Source organism: Amyelois transitella, chromosome Z, assembly GCF_032362555.1.
Source record: "Amyelois transitella isolate CPQ chromosome Z, ilAmyTran1.1, whole genome shotgun sequence".
Taxonomy (NCBI): domain Eukaryota; kingdom Metazoa; phylum Arthropoda; class Insecta; order Lepidoptera; family Pyralidae; genus Amyelois; species Amyelois transitella.
In genome coordinates this window covers 9,567,980-9,591,267 of record NC_083535.1, presented here as the reverse complement: position 1 = coordinate 9,591,267, position 23,288 = coordinate 9,567,980, and the positions used below count along the sequence as shown (strand labels likewise).

Below are 23,288 nucleotides of genomic sequence, written 5' to 3'. Positions count from 1 at the left end.
TGGCCTGGGTATTGGATGTTTATCTATATATGTATTTATTATAAAATATAGTATCGTTGAGTTGGTATCTCGTAACTAGTCTCGAACTTACATCGAGGCTAACTCAATCTGTGTAATTTGTCCCGTATATATTTTTTTGTTATTTATTATTCAAATATATTTTTTTTTATTAGCAATTTGTTCAAAACAACGTTTATTATGTTATATAACAATTTATATTTTAATCTATCAGCTGACGGCTACATCTTATACACACATACCTGGAACGAGATTGCAAATCTCTTTACTGTTACATAGTGTTCACAAAAATTGCTATATTTTTTAATATTCAAATAATAAATCGTTATGCTAATACCAAACTCAATGTTGCAGTTTATCTATTAAAATATTCGTTTAATTTTGTTGGGCAACTTGTTTATAAATGTTTATTATTTAAAACATACTTAGTTCATCCCACATAAACTATAATAAACTGCTTATAACATGGAAAGGTGTTATTAAAATAGGTTTTTGTGTTTCGTACCAGTCGCGGGTATAATACGTTAACAAAAGAACCAAACATACGTGTCGAATTGAGCGCCACTTTTCTCTTTGACATCAATATGAGCGAAATATTTAAATACATTCAGCTCTAGCAAAGAAGATACCGAGTCGTGACTCGGTATAAATTACCACAGTGCCTCTGAATATTTACAAATACCGTCAGAGCTGTTAACCTTAACAGTACAACGTCGTGCAAAGAACGTAGGTAATACAGGTAATCCAAGCTGGGGAACGGCTAGTTTGCAATCCGCCAACGCATATCTGCAGCGAGCGAGCGGCGCGGCCGGGCCAGCTTCCACCAGACCGCTGATCAAGGAGGCGCAGTCTTTTTCGAAAGTCAACCGAAATACATTATCGGCGTCCCCACCAACTCGCAAATGCAGCAACGTTCGCTATGCCTGTTTACAAAACAAAGTATTGAACTCACCTGTTGAAATATTTCAAAGGTCCAAACCGCAGATTCCCCGTAGTGTTTCGTGTGAACAGAGTAGTCCGTTTTTGCATTCACGTACCGAAGCACGATCACACTGCGTGAGAGAAAGGGCGCGCAAGTTGCTCACAAGCGGACACTATCGCGTGTTGTGCCTCGGCGGATTACAGCAAGAGTGGGCGTCGCGAAAGCGTGTTGGCGTTCGCGGGGCTCAGCTGGGACTGAAGGCCGCGAGGTGCGGGGGCCACTTTATGATAGCGTGCGCGCACCCCGCCGCAACAGCCTGCGCCTGCGCCGACCACTGCCGCCGTCCGCCGCGGACGCGCCCGGATTATCCTGAAATATCCTGAAAGCATAGCCACATTACATTGCGTAATATTGCAAAATATCAAAATTTTAAATAACTGTCCATTTTATTACATACATTTTTATTATTGGGTTAATAACGCGTATTAATAAAACCTATTTTTTAGTTCACCTTCACCAAAAACAACCGCTATTTCTTTTAAAATCTTGACCACCTCGGGAATAAAATAAATCATCAATATCAGTTTATAAATTCTTGACTACATAAAAAAAAACAGTTGACCATGTCCTACTTTTGGATAAGAAATATGAATTACTCTCATCATATTATTTCAACCCTTACATCACTATTATAACATAAAGGAATAAGTATATATATATTTAGTACATACTTATAAAATACATATATAAACGGGGGCTAATAGAAGTTATCTTATAACTTCTATTAGCCCCCGATCGTAGATCATAGGGTAACTTTCATCCCGGAAAAGTACCGGAATATTACAACGTGCGCGAACAAAGCTACAGGCAATATTTAGTTATGAAATAAATTGATATTAAGTAATTTTGTGTCTTGTGTTTAAGGATACTTCTTTCAAAAAGGCGACTAAGGGAATAGGAGCACATTTATCTAGTGCAAGCTTTCCATGCTGATCTGGTGGCCAAGAAAAAACCTATGGGAAACATTAGGTTGTTTCTTCCCGTGAAGTTTATTAAAGTCAATTAAATATCCATTCCAATAGTATTTGTGAAATTATGTTTGTCTATCTTAAACGTCAAAATGCTGAACCGATCTGCATGAAATATATTATTTCTTTGCATAGGTACATATAGTGTGAAGTACGGAGAAGGACATAGAGCACTATTCACGCGGGCAGAGCTGCGGGCGACAGCTAGTAAGCTTATAAACATTGTGTAAAACTTTCTTGAGACAACGGTCTAGCAAGAAGCAACCTGTCATATCTGAATCTGAATTCCATCTCATGTGTCTTCCAGCTGTCTCAACTAAATGTGACCTTTGAAAATTCCAGGCTCTGTCTGCCCCATAAGAAATAAAGACGTGATATGCGTGTGTGTAGTTAGGTATTAGTGTATTTATTAGATTTTTTTTTATCGACGTCAAATATATATAGTTTGAAGGTTTGAAAGGAAGGATTGAATATTAAATATACGAAAATATACTTTAAACATTTTGATTTTGAACGATAACACAACATTCACATACAGTACTGGATATCGATAACACCTAAATATAATTATATAACCACAATGGGAAAAGAACTCTTGAATTGGTGCCTTTACTAACGTTACCAGTATAGGTCACCTTATACTCTTGATAATTCAAAAGCAGTGACGACTGGACATTCTATCTATTCTTACTAACACATCAGGATGTAAGCATTATGATTATTAAATACCGGCTGAGTTTAAGCAATTGCAGCTTTCAATCCGTATCATTTGCTAAATTGCACTTGTTATCACGAATGAATAACCACCCACCGTTTATATGACAGCGGCCCGTTGACGCTTGCATGGTAAGCATATACCGGGCGTGGCCAGGCCGGGATTGGTCGCCAGGTCGGAGAAACTTAGCTGTTCTAGCGGTTTAGCGATAATTAAACAATCAATTTGAGACATGTTACCAGGTTATGATGTCGGATACTAGCTTTAGCCTGCGACGCCGCCGGTTTTTGTTTTAATTTCCTGTGCAGTTTGTCTCTGTATAAATTTAGGGAAATCATCTATGTTTTTCTCAATAGTAAATGTTCAAATAATACATTTATATATTAATTTAAAAATAAACTCGTTTAACAGACATACCTAGAGCTATAGCAGAAACTAAGTAACTGACTAACTTTGTCTAGTGCATTAAAGAACGTCATAAAGGACCTGATAATTTGGCATTGGATCAAAACTGTTCCTTTTTACAAAACATTTATCATGTTCTTATCGTTTTTGGGGAAGATAAAATCAATAGTCATGAGACCGAAGACCACGTTTATCTGGTATGATGGAAAAGCAAAAATTTTTGCTTTATGCTATAATGTATTGTTATTGGAAACCCACTTTGTTCCTTTTTTCAAAATCTCCCTAACAAACAAAAATTCACTGTGTACAAAATTATATTAAGATATTCTACAATAACTATTTACAAGTAAGTAAGTTAAAACTTTACATTATTTTAAAAACATAGTTATCTGAATTCCAAAAGAATTCAACCTGAATATTTGTTTTATTAAACCAAAGTACTTACATGATTCACAAACATTATCGCCAATAATACGTGCAGCAATGGAACATTTTTGAAAACATGAGTAATTACATACAAAACAACATGCCACTTGATAGATAATGCCGCGTTGAATGCAACTGTTGGAGCAATATGTTTGGAAATTGTAAGGAAATGAGGATATTTTTTAATACTATATTCCCAAACATTATATGAAACGACAATTCCAACTCGTACTTTATATGAACCTCAGTTCTATCAGTAAGCTAAACAGCTGATCGTACCCTATCAGTATTTTCTTCTGGCTCTGTCTTCCCCGCAAGGGAAGGTGGAAGATAGATGTAGGCTGGCGAACACCATGCCCGAAGCGAAGAAATAATGAGAGAGAGATTTGTGTTATTAATTCAATCAATACATCTTTCGGGTCCTTATATATTTTTTATCACTCTTTTACGGGGTAGACAGAACAGAATATTAATAAGACTGCACGACAACGTTTAGCTGGTTGGATTAAACAGGTTGTTAATCCATCGCCTAAAGGAAGAATTCCAAATTAAAATTTAAGTCCCGTTTACATCCCCACGTCTCTGTAAAGGGGCCCAAATGCACCTTTTTGACCATGTTTCTGGATTGGGGTGGGTCAGGTTTTACACGAAGCGGTACGCATCAGACCTCAGCAACAAAGGAGTACCTAACCCATTATTTCCTTTCCCTTGATTGACTTTAAAATCTGTTACAAAATAATTTAATCTGTAGGAAGTATTCATATCCTTGAAGTAAAATTTTTCCGAGCTAGAAGTAACCACACATTAAAATCCAGTAAACAACTTCGAAAACGAGCAATATTTAAGGTAATAAAACACCTAATCATGTAAATACAGTCTATTGCGCCACGTGGCGATATAAAAGTCAATAAGAAACCACAAATGTGTAATTTTCCTTTAAATGAAAGTCTCTAAACGGCGTATGAAAATCTGTTTTCGATAAACGACGCAAAAAACATATATTTAGTTTAAAAACCGACGAAGCTTACATCCACAAACTAACCAAGTTTTTAAACTTTACATATAAATTTTTTTAGAGGCTACCTCACATGCCCAGACAATTACATATAGATGGTAGTATACTGCTTTTATGTAAATTCAAGACACATGCATATAAAAATATTTTTATTCCATTCTTATTGCTCCTGGCGTTAGTTATATACTTTCTTACCTGTAAATGACTAAATACTTAGATAAATATTATGTAATTTATAGATACGTTCAAGCCTTTTTCACGGAGGGATAGGAAGAGAGCAATAGTATATTGTCTTGATACCGATTTCTATGAGCCCTTGCTTTGGTTTAAATCACCTTAAAATACTAAAACAATGGTAACAAAATTAATTGCGCGGACCTGCCTGCCTCTGCGCAATCAATATCTTATTTTTTCTCTCAAGTTTTTGTTTTCCAGAACGATTGATTTGCCAACTTAATCATTATGTTAACTTGTGTCTGATTTGTATTATATTTTGACGATGAAAAATGCCCAGGCATATTAGGCTGCTAAGCTTACAAAGAGCAGATTGATGAATAATATACTTTGAAGGAACCTAATCAACATATTATTAAGATATTTAATACGAGTCCTTTATCTGAAAAGGACAATATAGTTGAGTGACAGTCCGTGAGAATACTAAACATGAACGGACATCCCATCTCAACTGCACCCATCTTAAATATATAAAAGGCATTTATTAGTAATTAAATAGATACTGTAAGATAAAAGGGGACATTGACTGCCATATCAATGACAGCCCAAACTGCTAGGTCTAGCTAGGGATTTGAAATTTGGCTTATAAGTTCCTTTTAAATGGTCTCGGGGTGCACCAAGATTCCTCGAAATTAACGCAGGAACAGAAATAATGGAATTGAGTACGCCTATACATAGTGAAATAATCCAATAACAAGTCATGACTTATTACCAGATATATCTATATATATAGTATATTATATATATTTTCAGTAGGTAATTCGTCCGTTTAGAGTACTCTTTTTACCGAAACTTCGCCAGAATCCTGACTATTAAAAAAATTCAAAGTGAGTTTGGTAACCTCTTTACGCTTTACACAACTGATCAATCTTCTAGAAGTTGTTCATTTATTATTTCATTTCCTAAAACATTAAACCTCACTCATCAAGTGGAATAAATACTTACTTTAAGTTGCGTTCTCAAAATCAACATATATTTTCTTACTTACAATGTAATAATTACAGAGTGTGTCTTTATAATGGTCACGTTTTCGGTACCCGCCTTCGGAGTGTGACAGACAGTGGCAGTTAGTCTTATATTATTTCGATTTCAATGGCGGCAGCAGTCAAGCGACCCAAATGATAGCTTGGGCCGAGGCGGGGCGACTGACGACGTCCAACCCTCAGGTAAATGCTGCCACTCCCCTGATGGACAGATATACTCGTATAAACCTCACCTTACATAGGTGAACGTGTAGGTCCACGCCTAATTTTAGACAAAAATCGGTACGATATAATTGAGTAAGCAGAAGAACTGATGTCAGTAGATATATTTTTAAGCACTGCTATAGGACGTATTCAATCGGTCGGTTATTATATAGGTACTTGCCCGTGAATTCGTCCGCCTTTAATCTCAATGACATTTACAGCAACAATTGATGAAAATTCGTTCAGTAGTAGGTACATATCTTTACAAACTTTAACATTTATATTAATAGTAGGATAGGACAAGCGAGTTAAAAATCCTTATCTCCGAAACAAGCTACCGTACATGCCGAGCCTAATCCAATTATAAAAACAAACAATTTCTCATCACACGACCGGATAAAACTAACTATGTTATACATGGGAATTTCATAACCTCATAGGTACAGTGCTGAAGTCACGTGTATCATTCATATTGTAGCAACAAAGGGATCTAATTTGCTTTAAATGACCGCTGTGTCGAAAAGGAGTGTATTATGTGTGGGAAGTTTCCGCATTTGCGTATTTTTGCACTACACGTGATAAATAAGAGGCTGGCCTTATCATTTTTATGTCTTAAACGTTGCAAATGTCATCGCTTACAATGTTATCTACTTGTGTGAGTCTAAGTCTGTGCGCAGTGCTGACTGGTTTTAAATTAATTTTACTATGAACTGAGGTACTAGCTAGGCTTAATAATAACTACCCATGCACAATCAAAGCCCACCTCTAAGACTTTAACCAAATATAGGTAGAATTTAGTGATAGTATCTCTTGTTGTTTTTTTTTTAAGTAAATGCATATTTTTTCATGGCTTCATTAAATTTCCTACCTTTCAATTTTTTGATATTTAATTATTTTGGCTCATAGTCTTTCTTTGAATATTTAATTCCTATGCAAATTAAATAAAAAAGGAGGCTCAATAATTCTCTGATTATAGTTTTTTAAGTGGTTTTACTATTATTGTATATAATATAATTCTTTCTTCATTTAAGGTCAAATACCGCTCAGTTTAAAAAGCATTGACCGCATATTGCAAAAATACAGGACGTGACGTTGACTCAAGCAAATATGAAGAGGCTCAAATATTATGGAGTTCCTATTTTGTATTTAAAGTAACTCAAATTAATGTTTGTAAGTTCTCCTTCTCGCCGCTCTGACTGTGGTTGACGAGATTCAACAAAAACGCGACGCTCACTTCTTAATACTATAACGAATATTAATTATTATTGTCACTTAAAACTTTAAATTCAGTCACTTATTTAAATACTACCCATTGTAAAGTACCGATAGGTAATCAAAACATAATATCAACATTTTACACGCACATTGTGATGCTATGTCCAACTTCCGCAAATGTTGACGCCAAAAGGAAATATCATAGAGTAATGATATTCTCATTTGATCATTATTTAGTACTTCGTCAGTAGCAAGGAGTGTCCAAGGGAACGGAACGGGCAAAACCTACCTTTAATAATAATATTACGCCACAGGAATGTAACGTACATAATATAAGCTAATTAAATTGGGATTCTTCTGGATGGGCTAAGAACTCTATGTCATACTATTATATGTAAGTGTATTAAATAATCTATTATTCATATTTATATTAATATTTCTTTTACAGTTAACTTACCACCCATACATCCATCTCAGTTTGGTCGAAAGGTTCGACTGGCAGAGAATGCCTTGTGGCATTAAGTCCACCTTTTGTACATTTTACGTTCATAAAGTTTAAATAAAAAAATTAATTAAATAAAACTTACAAACTACACTAAGCTACTAAGACTGACATCTATGTGGCAACGGCTTTATTCTAGCAAGTTAATCTTGTTGTGTATACTAAGATACTTATATGAAGAAGCGTCAACACTAGCCATTGTTAAGTTGCGCTTGCGCATCCACGTACATAAAGCAGGAAATGTCCCTTCAGACTAATCGGTGCTAATGGTACCTACAACAAGCAGCTTGCGACACTTCCGGAAATAAATCCGATATCAATTAAAATCAATTCCAATAATTATTACTTGAGCATTGAATGGACAGGGACAATCTTCATAAAGTCAACTGGGCGTTTGTTAATTGAAATGTATGAGGTAAGAGAGGTATTTTTAAAAAACTATGAATTTTGAATGCACTTATAGGCGTGTGTGACAATGCTCGCATAACCGTTTAAATTCTGTCAGAGTAATATAGGTCGCATTCGAGTATTCTTGATGATAAGAAAGAGAAAATAAGTTCTTTGAATATGTTTACTAGATACTAACATTAAACGCCGTAAAAGGTGCTAGCACTGGTCCAACTTCTACTGCGGCAAATATCTATTTTCTGAGTTATGTTAATTAGTTGTAATGCTCTGCTATGGTGTATCTTATAGTGATTAAACGTCGTAAAATAAACTGCACATTCAGGCAACTGGCAGTGTAACTATGATCCAAACTGAGTTTCATTCCAGAGATTAGAGAATGCAAGCGTTAGGAAGTAAGACTCTACAATGGTACCTAAATATTAACCTAAGCAAATATGATCTAGTCTAGGTCTGATGAAACTGAAAGCGAAACTACATTATTTTGCTTACTATATCTTGCCTTGATAATTATAAAATTAATAAAAATCAACACCAATCAACATAACAACAAAACAAAAATTCCTTGTGTAAAGGAATTAAACCTATAAGTACTTACTCAATGTAAATGGTTGGACGCCCGCGAAGCATAATGTAGTATGTCCCCGAACCAGAACCCGAATATATCGTATATCATAATAAGTTAATTAACTTTTTATTCCACTTAAAATCACCTACTTTTTAACACTTAAACCAGCGTGAAGCCCTGCTCGAAACAATGCTTCACGCTTGGCTACCATACATATAAAATTTCAGGAACAAAACGCAAAGACAAGTAAAAATAATATATCTAATTACGTCTTGGACTTATGACTGATTGATTACTCTATTAACTCTAGATGGCGCTATGTTAAAATAAAACGTGCTATGATTTGTCTTAAAAATATCCTTATAAGATAAACGCTCCAGGCGTAAGTTACCATTGTAGTGATATTTGAATAAAAGTAGAATATTGTTAACCATGTATCTGCTCTTGGTGACTATATTCTATTCTTTTTTAAGTATCACTGCGATGGATACAAAAAAAAAAACAAACAAATTTAATTAAGTATTACTATATGGTAAAGCCTGTAAGGTACCTGTAAGGTATATGTGTTAAAATTTTTGAACCAAATGGTTCTTTAGTTAACGACGATAAATTATGATATTTCTAATGTAGGAAGTTAACATCGTATCGATTTCTCATGAGGAAAATGATTGTTGCGACTGTTTAAAAGACAGAAAAATATTAATAACGTAATCCACTTAACATACAAATTCTCTCAAAAGTGGACGGCACCGTGTTGGGCGCAAGTAATCAAAGACATAACAATATTTTCCAAACGTGCGATGTTACTACATGCATTTGTTTTATTCACGTATTATTATATAAAAAGTTCCGTCTATTTAACTTCTCATGGTAATTTTAGTAAATCCTCTCTCCATGCACTCTGACTCTAAACTGGTCTGCACGTTGATATCAGTTAGTCAATCAGTTTACTGTTTTATTAAGATTATGTATATATCTAAAACTTTTAAAAGCTATCCATGTCCGAAGTTATGTTAAGATTAAATATGTTTAGAGCTAAAATTGGGAACAAATTAGTGGGCCTATTATTGACTAGACTGCCTTTCCCAATTCAAAGTTATGATCACGACCTCCACAGCTACGAGGATAATTCGCAGAAGAATCCATATATTTCAGGGTCAGGGCCTGCCGAATTGCGGGACTCCAGGGTCAATGTACTGGCAATTATTTTTCTATCGACTGGTGTTCGTGTTTTACATTACAATAAAAAATAATATCGGTGTAGTCTAAAAGGTCGATCCTAGCTGTTCTGGTACGAGTAGCAAAAATATACAGTTTGTGCAAAAATACCAACTGTGTGTGAATTAAGTGTAATAAATATGTAAAGATCGTGGCAAGTGGAAAGATCTAAGCTGTGCCTTCGCCTTCCCCTACGGAACGACGCTTGATTTTATGTACCTATGTGTGTGACATACTGCGTCAATATCCCGCGCATATTGTTAAAAATAGGGAAATACGGAAAATTCTAATAAAACTAGCAATCTCCCACTATCTCAGAATCAAAAGGTATCATCATCCTAAAGTGTCATCAAGATAAAGCCGTGATATATGAATTTGTGAATATGTCTGAAAGGCACAATATACCACATTGCTAGTTCAATTCCGATAACATGTACCGTTGAGTCTTGAAAAGGATCTTATCTATTATGTAAGTAATTGTGCTTAAACGATTTGTTATGAGGTGGTTTTGCTGCCGCAAAGTTACGAGCCGAGGCCCACACACATACTAGGTAACAAGGGTATGAGCGGTCGATGTTGCGAAAACTGACACGGAATTGGAAACATTTAGAGGATGCATTTATACAACAGAACTGAAGATCCTACTCAAAAAATTAATGACCTCGAATAGGCTATTTGACAAAGTTCTAAAAACTATCTTAGGCTATTTATTTGTTTATAAGGAGCCCTACAAAAATACTTTTCTGCCTTTATTACAGCTATTTTATAAAAAAATCGAAAAAGAAAATGCAATATTCAAATATGCCGCCAAAACGCGACTTTTAGCAATATGGCGGCCATGGCATGCAGTGACGTAAATTTCTTGTAAATATCATACGAAGCTTGTTGGTGTTTCGAAAAGTTTTGATTTTCTCTTGTTTTATTTAACTTGTGCCACGTCATATGTGTGAAAATTATTAAAATGAGTTCCTATAAATGTTGTGCAGTGCCTGAATGCACTAATACAACAATAAAATCTCCTACGAAATCGTTTTTTTCTATGCCGATGGATTCGAATATTCGCAAGAAGTGGTTTCAGATAATGATCTAAGATCAGTGGTTACCAAGATATACTTACATTGATGTTTTCACATTCCTCAGTTCGGCAGCATAGAAATCTGGATTGTCTTTGAAGAAGACGCCAACCATTATTGGGTCCACTTTTGCCAAAAGTGTACCTACCAAAAGTCTTTTGGTAGGTTTCGACTGTCAGCTTTCGCGAAATAGGTTTTCATTATTAAATACCTATGTTATCTGAGTAATCCTGAGCGATCAAACACTTATAAAATCTTGAAAAATAATAGCGAACACTAAGGAACAGTACGATCCACAGTCTGTTTATGGATAATTGACGTCATAATAGAAATAGCCAATCACGTTCGTTTTTAGTCACGTGACAGCTGCATAAAAAAACCTAATTTTCCGAGACGGATTTTGTTAAAATAATGCAATATTTTTATCTCGCGTTATTACAAATCGCTCCAAAAAAATAATATTAAGACTGATGACATAAAAGAAATGTATATTTTTATTACAGTCAAATAGCCTATTACTATGTTTTCTTTCGAGTTAGGCCAATTAAAAAGTAAATATAGTGGCGTGTGGTTCTGGGCACCAATTAAAAAAAGGATAGGAATAATCCATCTCTTTCCCAGGGATGTCGTAAAATGCGACTAAGGGGTAGGATTATAAACTTGGAATTCCTCTTTTAGGCGATGGGCTAGCAACCTGTCACTATTTGAATCCCAATTCTATCATTAAGCCAAACAGTTGAACGCGGCCTATCAGTCTTTTCAAGATTGTTGGCTCTGTCTACCCCGCAAGGGATATAGGCGTGATTATATGTCTGATGTATGTATAGGGGAACAAAAATAGTTATTTTCCAGGTTGGTTATATTTTCATTTGTTAAAAAAGGCGGAATCGCTTTTGATTTATCCTGAAGAAATGCTTTTAATAGATATTATTAAAATTTTCTCATTGCATGTGTACCTAACCATAACCAATTTTACCCAGCTAAGGGCCACCTTTCATCTCTGCCAAGAGATTAGACAGTTTGCGTTCCGACCTGTTTACTTTCTTTAATCCAGTATCGTGGTCACAGGCGGACGAAATATATACATACGTATATATATAATACGATCCGCCCCGGCTTCGCACGGGTGCAAAATTCGGAAAAAAATATACATAAAAACCTTCCTCTTGAATCACTCTACCTGTTCCAAAAAACCGCAACAAAATCCGTTGCGTAATTTTAAAGATTTAAGCAGACAGACAAACAGACTAAAATAGCGACTTTGTTTTATACTATGTATTGATCCCGCATTCATATTCAAGATCATTTAGTCCTAAACCTTTCGAAAAAATCTGCCTAGTAATAATTTCATCGCTAACTTACTCAGACCCTCAATGCGACCTCCATTCGCTTCTAAACTACCAGCTGCCGTGTCCGTATCGCATACTTGTAGTCGCCTCACGCCGCCGCTGTATTTATTGCCCCATTGTGTTCCTCTATACAAAAGCATAGTATAAATGCAAAAAGGATAAATTATCCCGCGAAACGGGCTTGTATAGCCTAATGCAAAAGAAATTAGCTTCGATCATCACTTAGACAATTGATAAGTACGATTAATGTTGCTCCCATCGAATCGATAAAAATAAACTGACCTTATCATCAATCGCGTATTTTGGTTATTAATAATAGTGATATTTAGTGGCCTACAGAGAAAAATATGCCACCCATAACTTTTACTTTTATATTTCTACGATTTCTATGTGGACTCGTTATGTCTCATGATGTTTCTAATGAACTTTTTTACGTATAGGATATAGGTTGTTACTATGGTAATCGTATTAATAAAGGACTATGTGGGGTATGTTGGCAAGTTATTAAAAAAAAACAAAAAAACAGTAATATTTTTTATTTTCATCGACATTTTAAGAACATCTACCAGCATAAATACATTAAAAGCACTGTCAGACAACGCAAAACATATCGTGTTTCAGGGGTAAGAACTCGCAAAGATATACACATGCACTGAGCTTAGAGTCCACCACACAATGCCACTTTAAGAAGTAATTTTCTTACAACATTTGAGCTTTTAAATATTTTGAGCTAATATAGATGAATATCAAAATTAAAGTTCGCGTCGTATGTGTGTTAGACTCTAGCCCCAGTGTTTAACAAAACTCCATTGTACATTATAGAAATAAAAAAAAAATCAATAATAAAAGTTTACACTGAAAAGAGTTCTCAATATAAACAAATATAATATCAACGAAGCAAGTTCTATTAACAGTAAGTTTTTTCCAACAATTAAATTACACTACTTTTGTCTCACGTAAATCCAGAATAAAATTGTTTGACAAGTATCTCAAAGTCATCATAAATTAAGTTTTTGGTATAGTGTCTGTACACCAATCATACTTTCAAAATAAGTCTAGCAATTCATACAAAATATTAAGTTAAGGATATCAGAATGAAAGTTAATTAACACTATTGATGCGATAAATAGTATAAACATCTAGAATATTGTAATATTTACATAAGCTTTTCAACCAATTCATGTCAACTATTATGTCTGTATTCAATATCTCTAATGATGTATCTACAAAAGGAAGGTGATTTGGTAGAAGTGACAATTAGACGTCATTGTGAAATTTTATTCACATTTTAAAATCCGTATAATAAAGGTACATGAAAAGAACGTATACGAAGAACAGAAAGTGGGCGCAACAAATAGAAGATGTATGTAGTCTCTGCCAAACCCTACGAGAAAGAAACTTGGGGTTCTGTACTTTTGAAAATATACGAAATGCTTGAAACTATGAGACTTTAAAAGACGGCTAATCAGGCGAATAACCGTTCAAATGTGAAAGAATTCTTTGAATATCTTTACCTATATCATTTCTACCAAATACCGTTCTGTATTACACCTACAATTGATTTAAACCATTAATGTTTTACTCATGTCTTAAATAACATATCCATATTCGAAACATATCATGATAGCTTTGAAAGTTTTATAACGCGTGCATTATTTTTATTAAATCTATATCTCTCGCTCTTACTTCATAAATAACGTTTCATCCATAAGTCTTTAACAACCCTCCCTTAAATATAGTGGTTTATATTTAATATCTATAATTTTAAATTTTAACGTCTTTAACAACATTTTTATGCAGCTCTCTATCAGCCAATAATCGTATCATATATATAGCCAATGTCAGCCAATACTTTTAACTTTCGCTTTTTGTTTAGTCTGGATGGGGGACAATGGTAAGGCATTCGTTATCGGAGGGAGGGTATGAAAGTCCGTTGTTAGTAGTGCCCATGTAAATCGGAATAATACAAGACTATAGAAATACTATATTGTAATTGAACCTATAGGAATGATGTGTTGCCATCGTGTATCGTGCAAAGATTTTACGAAGCTGTGTAATAAATTTCAGAAATGGGCTGTAATTTGGAAACGATCTTCACAAATACTTAGCATTTCTATAGTCTCATATTATTACGAATTCTATGGTACTGCTTAAACGGCAACTAATTCTGTCAAAAATTGGAATGTTAGCAGCCGTGTAACAATATTTTCCTGGATTCCTGTAGGACTATCAACAATATCTACTACGTCAAGTAACCCGCGCAGATTCTAACTCCTGCGCTTGGACCTTAATTTTCAGGATCTATTCTTTATCCGATGATCTGTAAAGAAAAGTCGAAGTTACTATAATATGAGCTAGGCATTATTTGATAACCAGCAGGCATCGTAACAGTACAAAAGTGGAGGAATTGATTTGAATGATATTCGCAACAAGATACAAGGTATCATTTAATAACAAAACTGAGTAGTTCAAACTATAACATAAAGGTGAGCACCCACTATTGCGAAGCAGCAGCCTTACGTCCGACAAATAAATAAAAAAATTGGATGATGACACCACGTAGTTCAGACTATACTTACTATTGACGAGGCAGCACAAAACGTCTCCTACAGGGCAACAATAAAGATCACTACTCACTCTCCTACAGTGCAGTATTAAAGGTAGATACTCACTATTGCGAGGCAGTACGACAGCTTGAACGTCCGCGACAGTGCAGAAGTGCAGGTTGTTGTGGAACATGTACTGTACGGTGAGGTGCTTGTCGTCGCCCACGCACGGGTCGTAGAAGCCGGGCAGTTCAGACTGTGAAGCAGAAGAAAAACAAATAATAATTTACTTAAGAATTGAGGATATATATGTAGGTATATGTCGGGTCTGTCACTATTTGAATCAAAATTCCAGCATTAAGCCATACAGCTGAACGTGGCTTTTCAGTCAGTTGGCTCTGTTTACCCCGTGAGGGATATAAACGTGACTATATGTATGTATGTACAATATTGGTTGAGGGATATCACTGGCCGATTACACCGATATAGTGTGGACACTGTTCACACAAGTCTAATCACATACATACATACAAACGTAGCAGTTAAATGTATGTAATGTAAAAATATCTATGTTTAATAATAAATAAATACATACATACATATAATCACGCCTATATCCCTTGCCGGGTAGACAGAGCCAACAGTCTTGAAAAGACTGATAGGCCACGTTCAGCTGTTTGGCTTCATGATGGAATTGAGATTCAAATAGTGACAGGTTGCTAGCCCATCGCCTAAAAGAAGAATACCAAGTTTATAAGCCTATCCCTTAGTCGCCTTTTACGACATCCATGGGAACGAGATGAAGTGGTCCTAATGTTTTTTTTATTAGTGCCGGGAACCACACGGCAAGTCTAACCACGTGTTCCCTTAGCGATGTGCTCACCTTGCTGGCTTCCAGCAGCTCTAGCCGGGAATCCCTCACTAGGCACTGCAGTGGTATCGTGACGTCAATGACCTCGCTGTACTGCGACGGTGACTGCGGAGACGCGCCGTCGCCCGTTTGTTCGGTGATCTCGTGTGATGATTCGCCTGGTGTCAAAATGTATTAATACTAGTTTGGGAGCCGTGGGATTTGCCTATGGTTTTTCTTAACTTTTATTTTTTATACCAATTTTCATCATAATCTGTTCAGTAGTTTTGGAGTTCATTGGTTACAAATATACAAAAATATAAGGTTACAAATCTTTTCTCTTTACTATTAGTGTGTATAAACAACTTGCTCAAAAGAAACAGCTAGGATTATGTTTTTCTCCACTTCTAGACCAGCATGGAGGCTTGAACTAGAAAAATGTGTTCATATTCCCTTGGGAAGTTGTTTTAAAAACACATCCTTATATTGCCGGGAACTACACAGCACCACACCATTACATAACACATGATAATTAAAAAATATCTAACAGTATGTAACTAAAAGATTGTAACGAAATAATTTTTGTTGCATGACTTCAAGCAAAACCGTGAACTACTAAAAATGCTTCCAATTTTAATCCTATCTCCGTATGGTTCTTATTTGGAATAAAAAAGGTCATTACGGAGTGATGAGAAACCATATCGCGTTTTAATACGAAACGTCGCCATCTAACGAGAGACTTGGTAAACTTAATTATTGTGACAGAAACTACGGTGATTATTAGCAGAAAATAAAACGACCATGCCATGTCTTCCTGTGGATGACGTAAATGACGACTAAATGATAAAGATATTATTAATGAAAATTATAGTGTTTTCTATGCATTACAATACATATTGTGTGTATTATTTTGTAGAAAACCGCCGAATCCTACACTGCGTTTCCGTTCTTCCAAATAAAATTAACTTAATAGTTAAGATAAAATCACTTTTTATGCATTGTCTAATTAATAAATATTTTTAGAATAAAATGTGTAATAATGTACTTATTTATTCATGTAAAATGGTCAATACCATAGATTTCGTAATGATATAAGAGTATCGTATCGTTGTCATTATTGCATCTCAGTTTTGAGATCTGTTTGACAGATTTATAACCGCGTGCGAAACGAGACGGCGACACACAATTATTTTAGTTTCAAGTACAAATACGGCAGTTCTATTTTAATTTTTCGATATCTATGGCCTAAATAGTGCTGTCTGCTTAACATGAGACGTACATTGGCAATATCATTTAACTACAGACATCGACCAGTCACAATTTTTATTACATGTAGGTATATACTTATTTTTAAAATAAAATGCCAAATTGCCGCTTAAATTGATTTCACATCGCCTACTCCATCTTAAGCTAACCTTAAAAAGCTGAACGTGGCGTGGCGAACGTGTCTCAGTCGTTTAAAGGCTGTTGGCTCTGTCTACCCCGCAAATGATATATTTATCTATGTATGTGACACCATAATGGAAGTTTTAAGAAGGCGGTAACAACGCAACTGAAACACGATTTACATACCTTGTGGCAGTTTCCCGTAGAGCGCCTTTAGTATAACCAAGCCCTTCTTTTTTTCTTCGTCACTCCTGATTCTAGAATAAGTTTCCCTCATGAGCTCGACCGTCGCCCGCGCTTCTCGCTGCATTTCTTGTAATCTGTGTTGAAAAAAAGAGAGATACATTTCAGATACCTACTGCGACAATTTTTATTGTAGTCAATAATGTTGGTAATTGAGATAATTTTATTTTAGTTCTTAGTATAACTTTCAAAATTCATGTAAGTTCTTAATAAAGTTTTCTAAAACAGTTAATGGGAATATAAATTAAAAACATTACTTAAAAGATGTATTCTTTATAAAAAATCAGCGTTTAAGTGTGAATGTCCGTAAACTAGTTAAACTAGGTACATATAACCCCTCAACAGTCCAACTGAGGAAACCCGGAAACCACACGGCACATATATATATAACCAACAAAAGTTTTTACTCACCTTTCGTAATTAGCTTCCATCGACCTCTGTCTTTCCCGCTCCTGCCTTTCCCTGGCTATCGGGTCCAAGATGAGCTTCTTCAGCACCAGCCACGAGACCATGGGCACCACAGTCGCGTAGAACACGGGGGAGGGCATCACCTCCTCGCTGAGGTGGATCGGGACCACTATGGTTTGGGAGGAACAAGTCCATCTGGGAATTGAAAATAGTATCTATCAAGATAAGGGTCAATTACTTCTCTATGTAATTGTATAATTTTATTATTTGATATTCGTTTATTTTATATTTATTGCATGCCGTGTGGTTCCCGGTACTTTAGAATAGGACCACTATATTTCTTTCCAAAGGATATCGTACAAGGGTTAAGGTAATTCTTCTTGTAGACGATGAGCAAGCAACTTGTCGCTATTTGAATCTCAATTCCATCATTAAGCCTGACGGTGGCTTTTTAGTCTTTTCATCCTGTATATGTTTGCTCTATTTATCCTGCAAGGGATATAGACGTTTTAATAAGTATGTTTATTGCAAGGATACTATGGGGAAACCAACTTATATCACTTCCCTAACCAATCCTCTTCCTATTCCTGTCACTATATATTCAATTTTTTTCAAATCACAAACAACCTAGTACTTGTAATAATAGCTCTTAAAACTCACTTCAATTTGAGCATAACACCGCTAGGCACCCCCACCATGACGGCAGCTGATACGCTGCTATTCTGTGACACTTTTTTCTCAGCGCCGTATTCAGCTATGGCTCCGAAAGTTCCCAATCTGAAATCAAATATAATATCAGTACTTTATCGTCTCGCTTTTTATTTAAGTCGTTAGAAAGAGAAGGCATTATTTTATATAAGCTTTATTTTAAAGAGTGTACGAGAAGAGACAATAAATATGCAAAGGTTATACAGAATCAAAATTCGCTATTGCACGTACATAATGTTATGAAGGGGACTTAATGGGATTTGCAGAAGCATAGTTTACTTTTACATTGCAACAAAATCGCTCAGTGTTGCCTAGTATAAAAATAACATTTTGTTTTTACTTTCTGTTACATACATACAAACTTCATCACCACTCTGGAGTGTGCCCGGGTGTGCCTTTGACCATGGATCCTCGATTGAATGAGACAGGAAGCGATTACTAAAAATAAAATTCAGTGCACTTTCGCAAAAACAACTCTGGCAACAAAGATTTAGAAATAAAATTGCTCAAACATATCTATGATAGTCTCTTGTTATCACATTGACCATAATGATAATGTTTATAAAAATATAGATTTATTGCTAAAACAGTTCGCTTTGCAAATACTAAACCGATTATAAGCATAACACTAATATTTAGAAAAGCAGATTTCATTTGCAAGTTAATTAGCACATAAATAAATTTGCATATAGAAATATTTCGAAATTTGAATGTCGACTTTCGGTCTTTACAAGTCTTGTCGCTCTGTCTACCCCGCAAAGCATATAAACGTGATGATAGAAAAATTATATATTATACACTCACTTCAAAGCCAATCTTAGTTTCAAATCATGCTGCGGTAACTTCCTCATAATATTGAAGGATATGAAAGAGTGTGGGTTTCCGATCTGTATGGCCGTGTTAGAATGGTATTTCTCAGAGTCCCTCACGTATATGCTGGTCATGGATGACCCTCCCTGACCGCCAGCTCGGTATGTTAAGTAGCCTACTGAATGCGCGTCCAGTTGGAGGGCCATAGCTGAAATAATAAAGAAACATTTTATTTAGCAAGATACAATTTTATTTATAACAAATACAGAATGTGTGCGCAGATTGTATGAATATTTATGCCATGCGAATGGCAAAAAAAAATAAAAGTCACAGTCAAAGCACTGGTAAAAAACATTGCATAATCATAAACAGAAATGTGCCGAGTGATTTCTGGCGCTTTAGAATAGAACCACTACCTACTACTAGAATATACCACTCCACATGTTTCCCATGGATGTCGTAAAAAGCGACTAAGGGATAGGCTTATAAACTTGGGATTACTCTTGTAGGTGTTGGGCTAGCAACCTGTCACTATTTGAATCTCAATTGCATCTTTCCACTTCTGTTGGTTCTGCCCACCCCGCAACGGACATAGATATCTATGTATATGTAATATATGTATGTATGAAAAAACATTATTTAAACTGGAATAAATATAATTTCAATGGTGAAGCAAAAGCTACCTGGAGAATTACAAATATTATCAACATTTGAAGGACTTACTTGAAATAAGACTAGGTGAAATGCCTCTAGGTGTGAAGTGCAGTGCTGTGCCGCAATTCAAGAACATCAACCGCGACAATGTTCTGAATATCTTGAAACCAACGAGCGGTCCGTTGCCGATACCGAATTCCACTTCTGTCCAGCCCTTTTCAGAACTAAGGTGACGGTTACACATGTTCACTGAACCTGTCCCTAAAATGTTTGAAAAATAATAGTAAAGTTATTCCTATGATATTTGTACCGATTAAGACCATCCTACCCTAGCAAGGAGTTTGAAGTCCATCACAAGTAGGCTTTTATACTATGCAACTCCTTTTGCATCTTCATCATCTTGGCAACAGTATTAAATATAGAAAGGTAGGATACGTCCAGGGACCAAGCTTTGCCAAGAACACTTTCACATACCAAAAGTGATAAGCATTTTGCCTTTTAGTCTCCAAAGCCTTGTTTTATTTAACTTAATAAAGTCTGCATACTTTCGATATTAAAATTAAATAAATCTAAGCTTACCAATTCCATTCTGAGTAGATATGTTTCCTGACAAAGTCATTGTATTCCTTAAGGTGACTGGAGCATCAATAGATTGCTGGATAGTCATCCCAGACACTTCTATTGAAGGTAATATTTGTGCATCTTCCCTGTAAACCAATTAACTATGTTTAATTTCTCCTATTTTGTAGACTAATTTTTAGGAATTTGAGAAAGGTAAAATGTGAAGGCTTGTATCATGATCACCTATGTGATATTGTGCCAGTTGTATTTAAAACTACATAGATTTGTAGCTACTAACTCTTTTCTAAAGCCTCAGTGGTTACTAAGATTGTACAAAATACTTTGAGATTACCTTTTAATAGGTTTGATAAAGAGTAAATATTGGGCAAGAAGTGTGTGAATGTCAAAAGAACTGGTCAAATGGAAACACTACCAATTGCCAACAATGGGTGAAGAGTTAGTATCTTAAGCCCTCATATACTTAGCATGCTCATAATAAGTTGTTCTTTCCATAAGAAAACCTTGGTACTCACACAATTTCATACTCATCATAGTATTTCATAAACATTTCAGTGGCATTAATTGATAGGGTGATGGTGCCTCGGGGATTGGCACTCTGCTGCAATCTTCTCTCCTCTCGCTCTCTCTTTAACCTGTAAAAATATAATTATTAAACCTATATATTTAAAGGTTAAGTATTTAAAATAGGTAATTTAAAAATATGCTGCCATGAATGATTCATAAAAAAAAACTAACTCTTCACAATCCAATAAGAATTTACAAAAATGCTTTATTAAGATGCTTCAAACTTTGTGTTTCATATTACAGCAAAATATATTCATTAGTTTTGGTTTTGAATTGATTAATAAAGTAAGTCAATCCCTATCAGTTCTGTTTCATACAAATAGATCCTTAAAAATATTGGCCAATTACAGTTGAAGATGATAATCTATACAAGATAGAAAAAACTATGAACAACTTAACCTTTCATATTCTTCTCTTATTTCTCTGGGTGTGCGTGTACGGAATATGACTTCCCAGCCATCAACTTCCAACCCTCTTTTTCCTATAAAAATTAAAATAAAACACTATTATTACACCTATCTATCAATAAAATTTTATTTGATTAAAATACTGAATATACTTGGATCTGTGACAGCAATTATTACTTATTGGTCAATTGAATTGTAGGTCAGCATCACACAACAATAAATGACATGCAATAGAGATTCTTAAGACATTACTCAATAAAAATTTACCAAGAAAACAAATCTTTAACACAGAAAAGCATACCTAGGGTGTCATATATTGCTCTCTTGTGCGAGTCAGAAAGGACTTCATACGCCTCTTTGACTTTGTTGAAGATCTGCTCTGCCCATTTCTGCTTGTTGGGGTCTGTGCTGTGTTTGTCTGGGTGGAACATGCGCGAGAATCGTCTATAAGCACTATTTATCTCTTCCGGTGTAGCCTGTGATAAAATTTTCTTATTGGTATAAGATTTAACAAAGTTGGATATTTAAAAGGTAATAATTTATATAACTTGCCTATGCAATGGTACTTTAGTATGTATTCTATATCTAGGCAACAAGGCTTCAAATTCGCATGTTGAAAAATTATAAATTACTTAGTAGGTACCTAGTAAATGGCAAAATTATTATAAATTGTAACAAATTTTGTGAGTCCCGCTTCTCAAATTCAAAATTCATATTATAAGTGGAGTGGCCAAACAGACCCAACATTTATTGAATAACTTAGTTACTCATATATCAGACATTTTACACAATAATTAATTTTATTTCATGTGACTGCTATCTGATACAATGCCTTCATAACCTAAAAAAATGTACAGCAATGCAACTTTACCCAACACTCAATTAAATCGGAAAACTGAGAATTATAGATAATCCAATGCTTATTTATGTTATTTGTTTCCATAAAACCTTAGGTTATATAATAATGCGAAAGAAAAATCCTTAAAAATAAATAATAACACCTATTTTCACGCTATATTTACCGTTTTTGATACATTTAGTAATTGGTAATAATTTTCTTCAAGCAGTATACTTTCTCCTTCTTCATCCATTTTATATAAATAAAATAATTAATTCTAAAAAAAGGCCAATCAGTCCTTTGAACCTTTGATAGAAAATTAATTCACTTTTTGTCCGCAATGACAGAAGAGGCGTTGTTGTGATGACTTGTGGGTTGCCAAATCATAAAATTACGGCTTAAGCATTTAGCTAGGCCAATATTTAAAATTTTCCTGAATTGAATTTTCTGTGATCTTTCGATTGTCTACATTCTGATTTATAGTTTACATACATACATAAAATCACGCCTCTTTCCCGGAGGGGTAGGCAGAGACTACCTCTTTCCACTTGCCACGATCTCTGCATACTTCCTTCGCTTTATTCATAACTCTCTTCATACAAGCTCGACGGTTTCGGGTACTTTTGACCTGACCCTTTACCAGGACGTCCTTAATTTGATCAAGATACGTTCGTCTAGGTCTTCCCACTCCGACCTTTCCCTCCACACACTCCTTGTATATCTGCTTAGTCAACTTGCTTTCATTCATCCTCTCCACATGACCGAACCATCTTAACATACCCTTTTCTATTCCTGTAACTCCATCTTCTTTCACATCACAACATTCCCTTATCACACTGTTCCTTATCCTGTCACTCAATTTCACACCCATCATACTCCTTAACGCTCTCATTTCCACTGCATTTATTCAGCTTTCATGCTTTATAGTTTATTAAAGAAACAAAATAGGCGCGGTGTAATAAAGAGCGTCAGTCAGTGAATATTTGAATTAAAAACAGTAAAAGAAATGGAA

The 23,288-nt window shown here is 35.1% G+C and overlaps 2 protein-coding genes across 3 annotated transcripts in view; both read right to left on the bottom strand.

Annotated features, from left to right (window-relative positions):
- Nucleotides 1-1,185, bottom strand: part of LOC106134013 (UNC93-like protein) — a 72,369-nt gene extending 71,184 nt beyond the window's left edge. For both annotated transcript variants that reach the window (XM_060953633.1, XM_060953634.1), the window contains exon 1: nt 971-1,185. The gene's annotated coding sequence lies outside the window, so the exon portion shown is untranslated. The remainder of the gene's footprint in view (nt 1-970) is intronic.
- An 11,616-nt stretch (nt 1,186-12,801) lies between these two features.
- Nucleotides 12,802-22,622, bottom strand: LOC106134063 (dnaJ homolog subfamily C member 11). Its single transcript, XM_060953690.1, has 13 exons — nt 22,461-22,622; nt 21,740-21,914; nt 21,431-21,512; nt 20,980-21,099; nt 20,465-20,592; nt 19,955-20,146; nt 19,226-19,439; nt 18,374-18,490; nt 17,717-17,908; nt 17,249-17,382; nt 15,710-15,855; nt 14,953-15,082; nt 12,802-14,600 (listed from the first exon to the last, which is right to left on the bottom strand). The coding sequence occupies exons 1-13, from the start codon at nt 22,527-22,529 to the stop codon at nt 14,575-14,577; spliced, it is 1,725 nt and encodes a 574-aa protein (XP_060809673.1). The 5' UTR covers nt 22,530-22,622; the 3' UTR covers nt 12,802-14,574.
- Between the last annotated feature and the right edge of the window lie 666 nt (nt 22,623-23,288).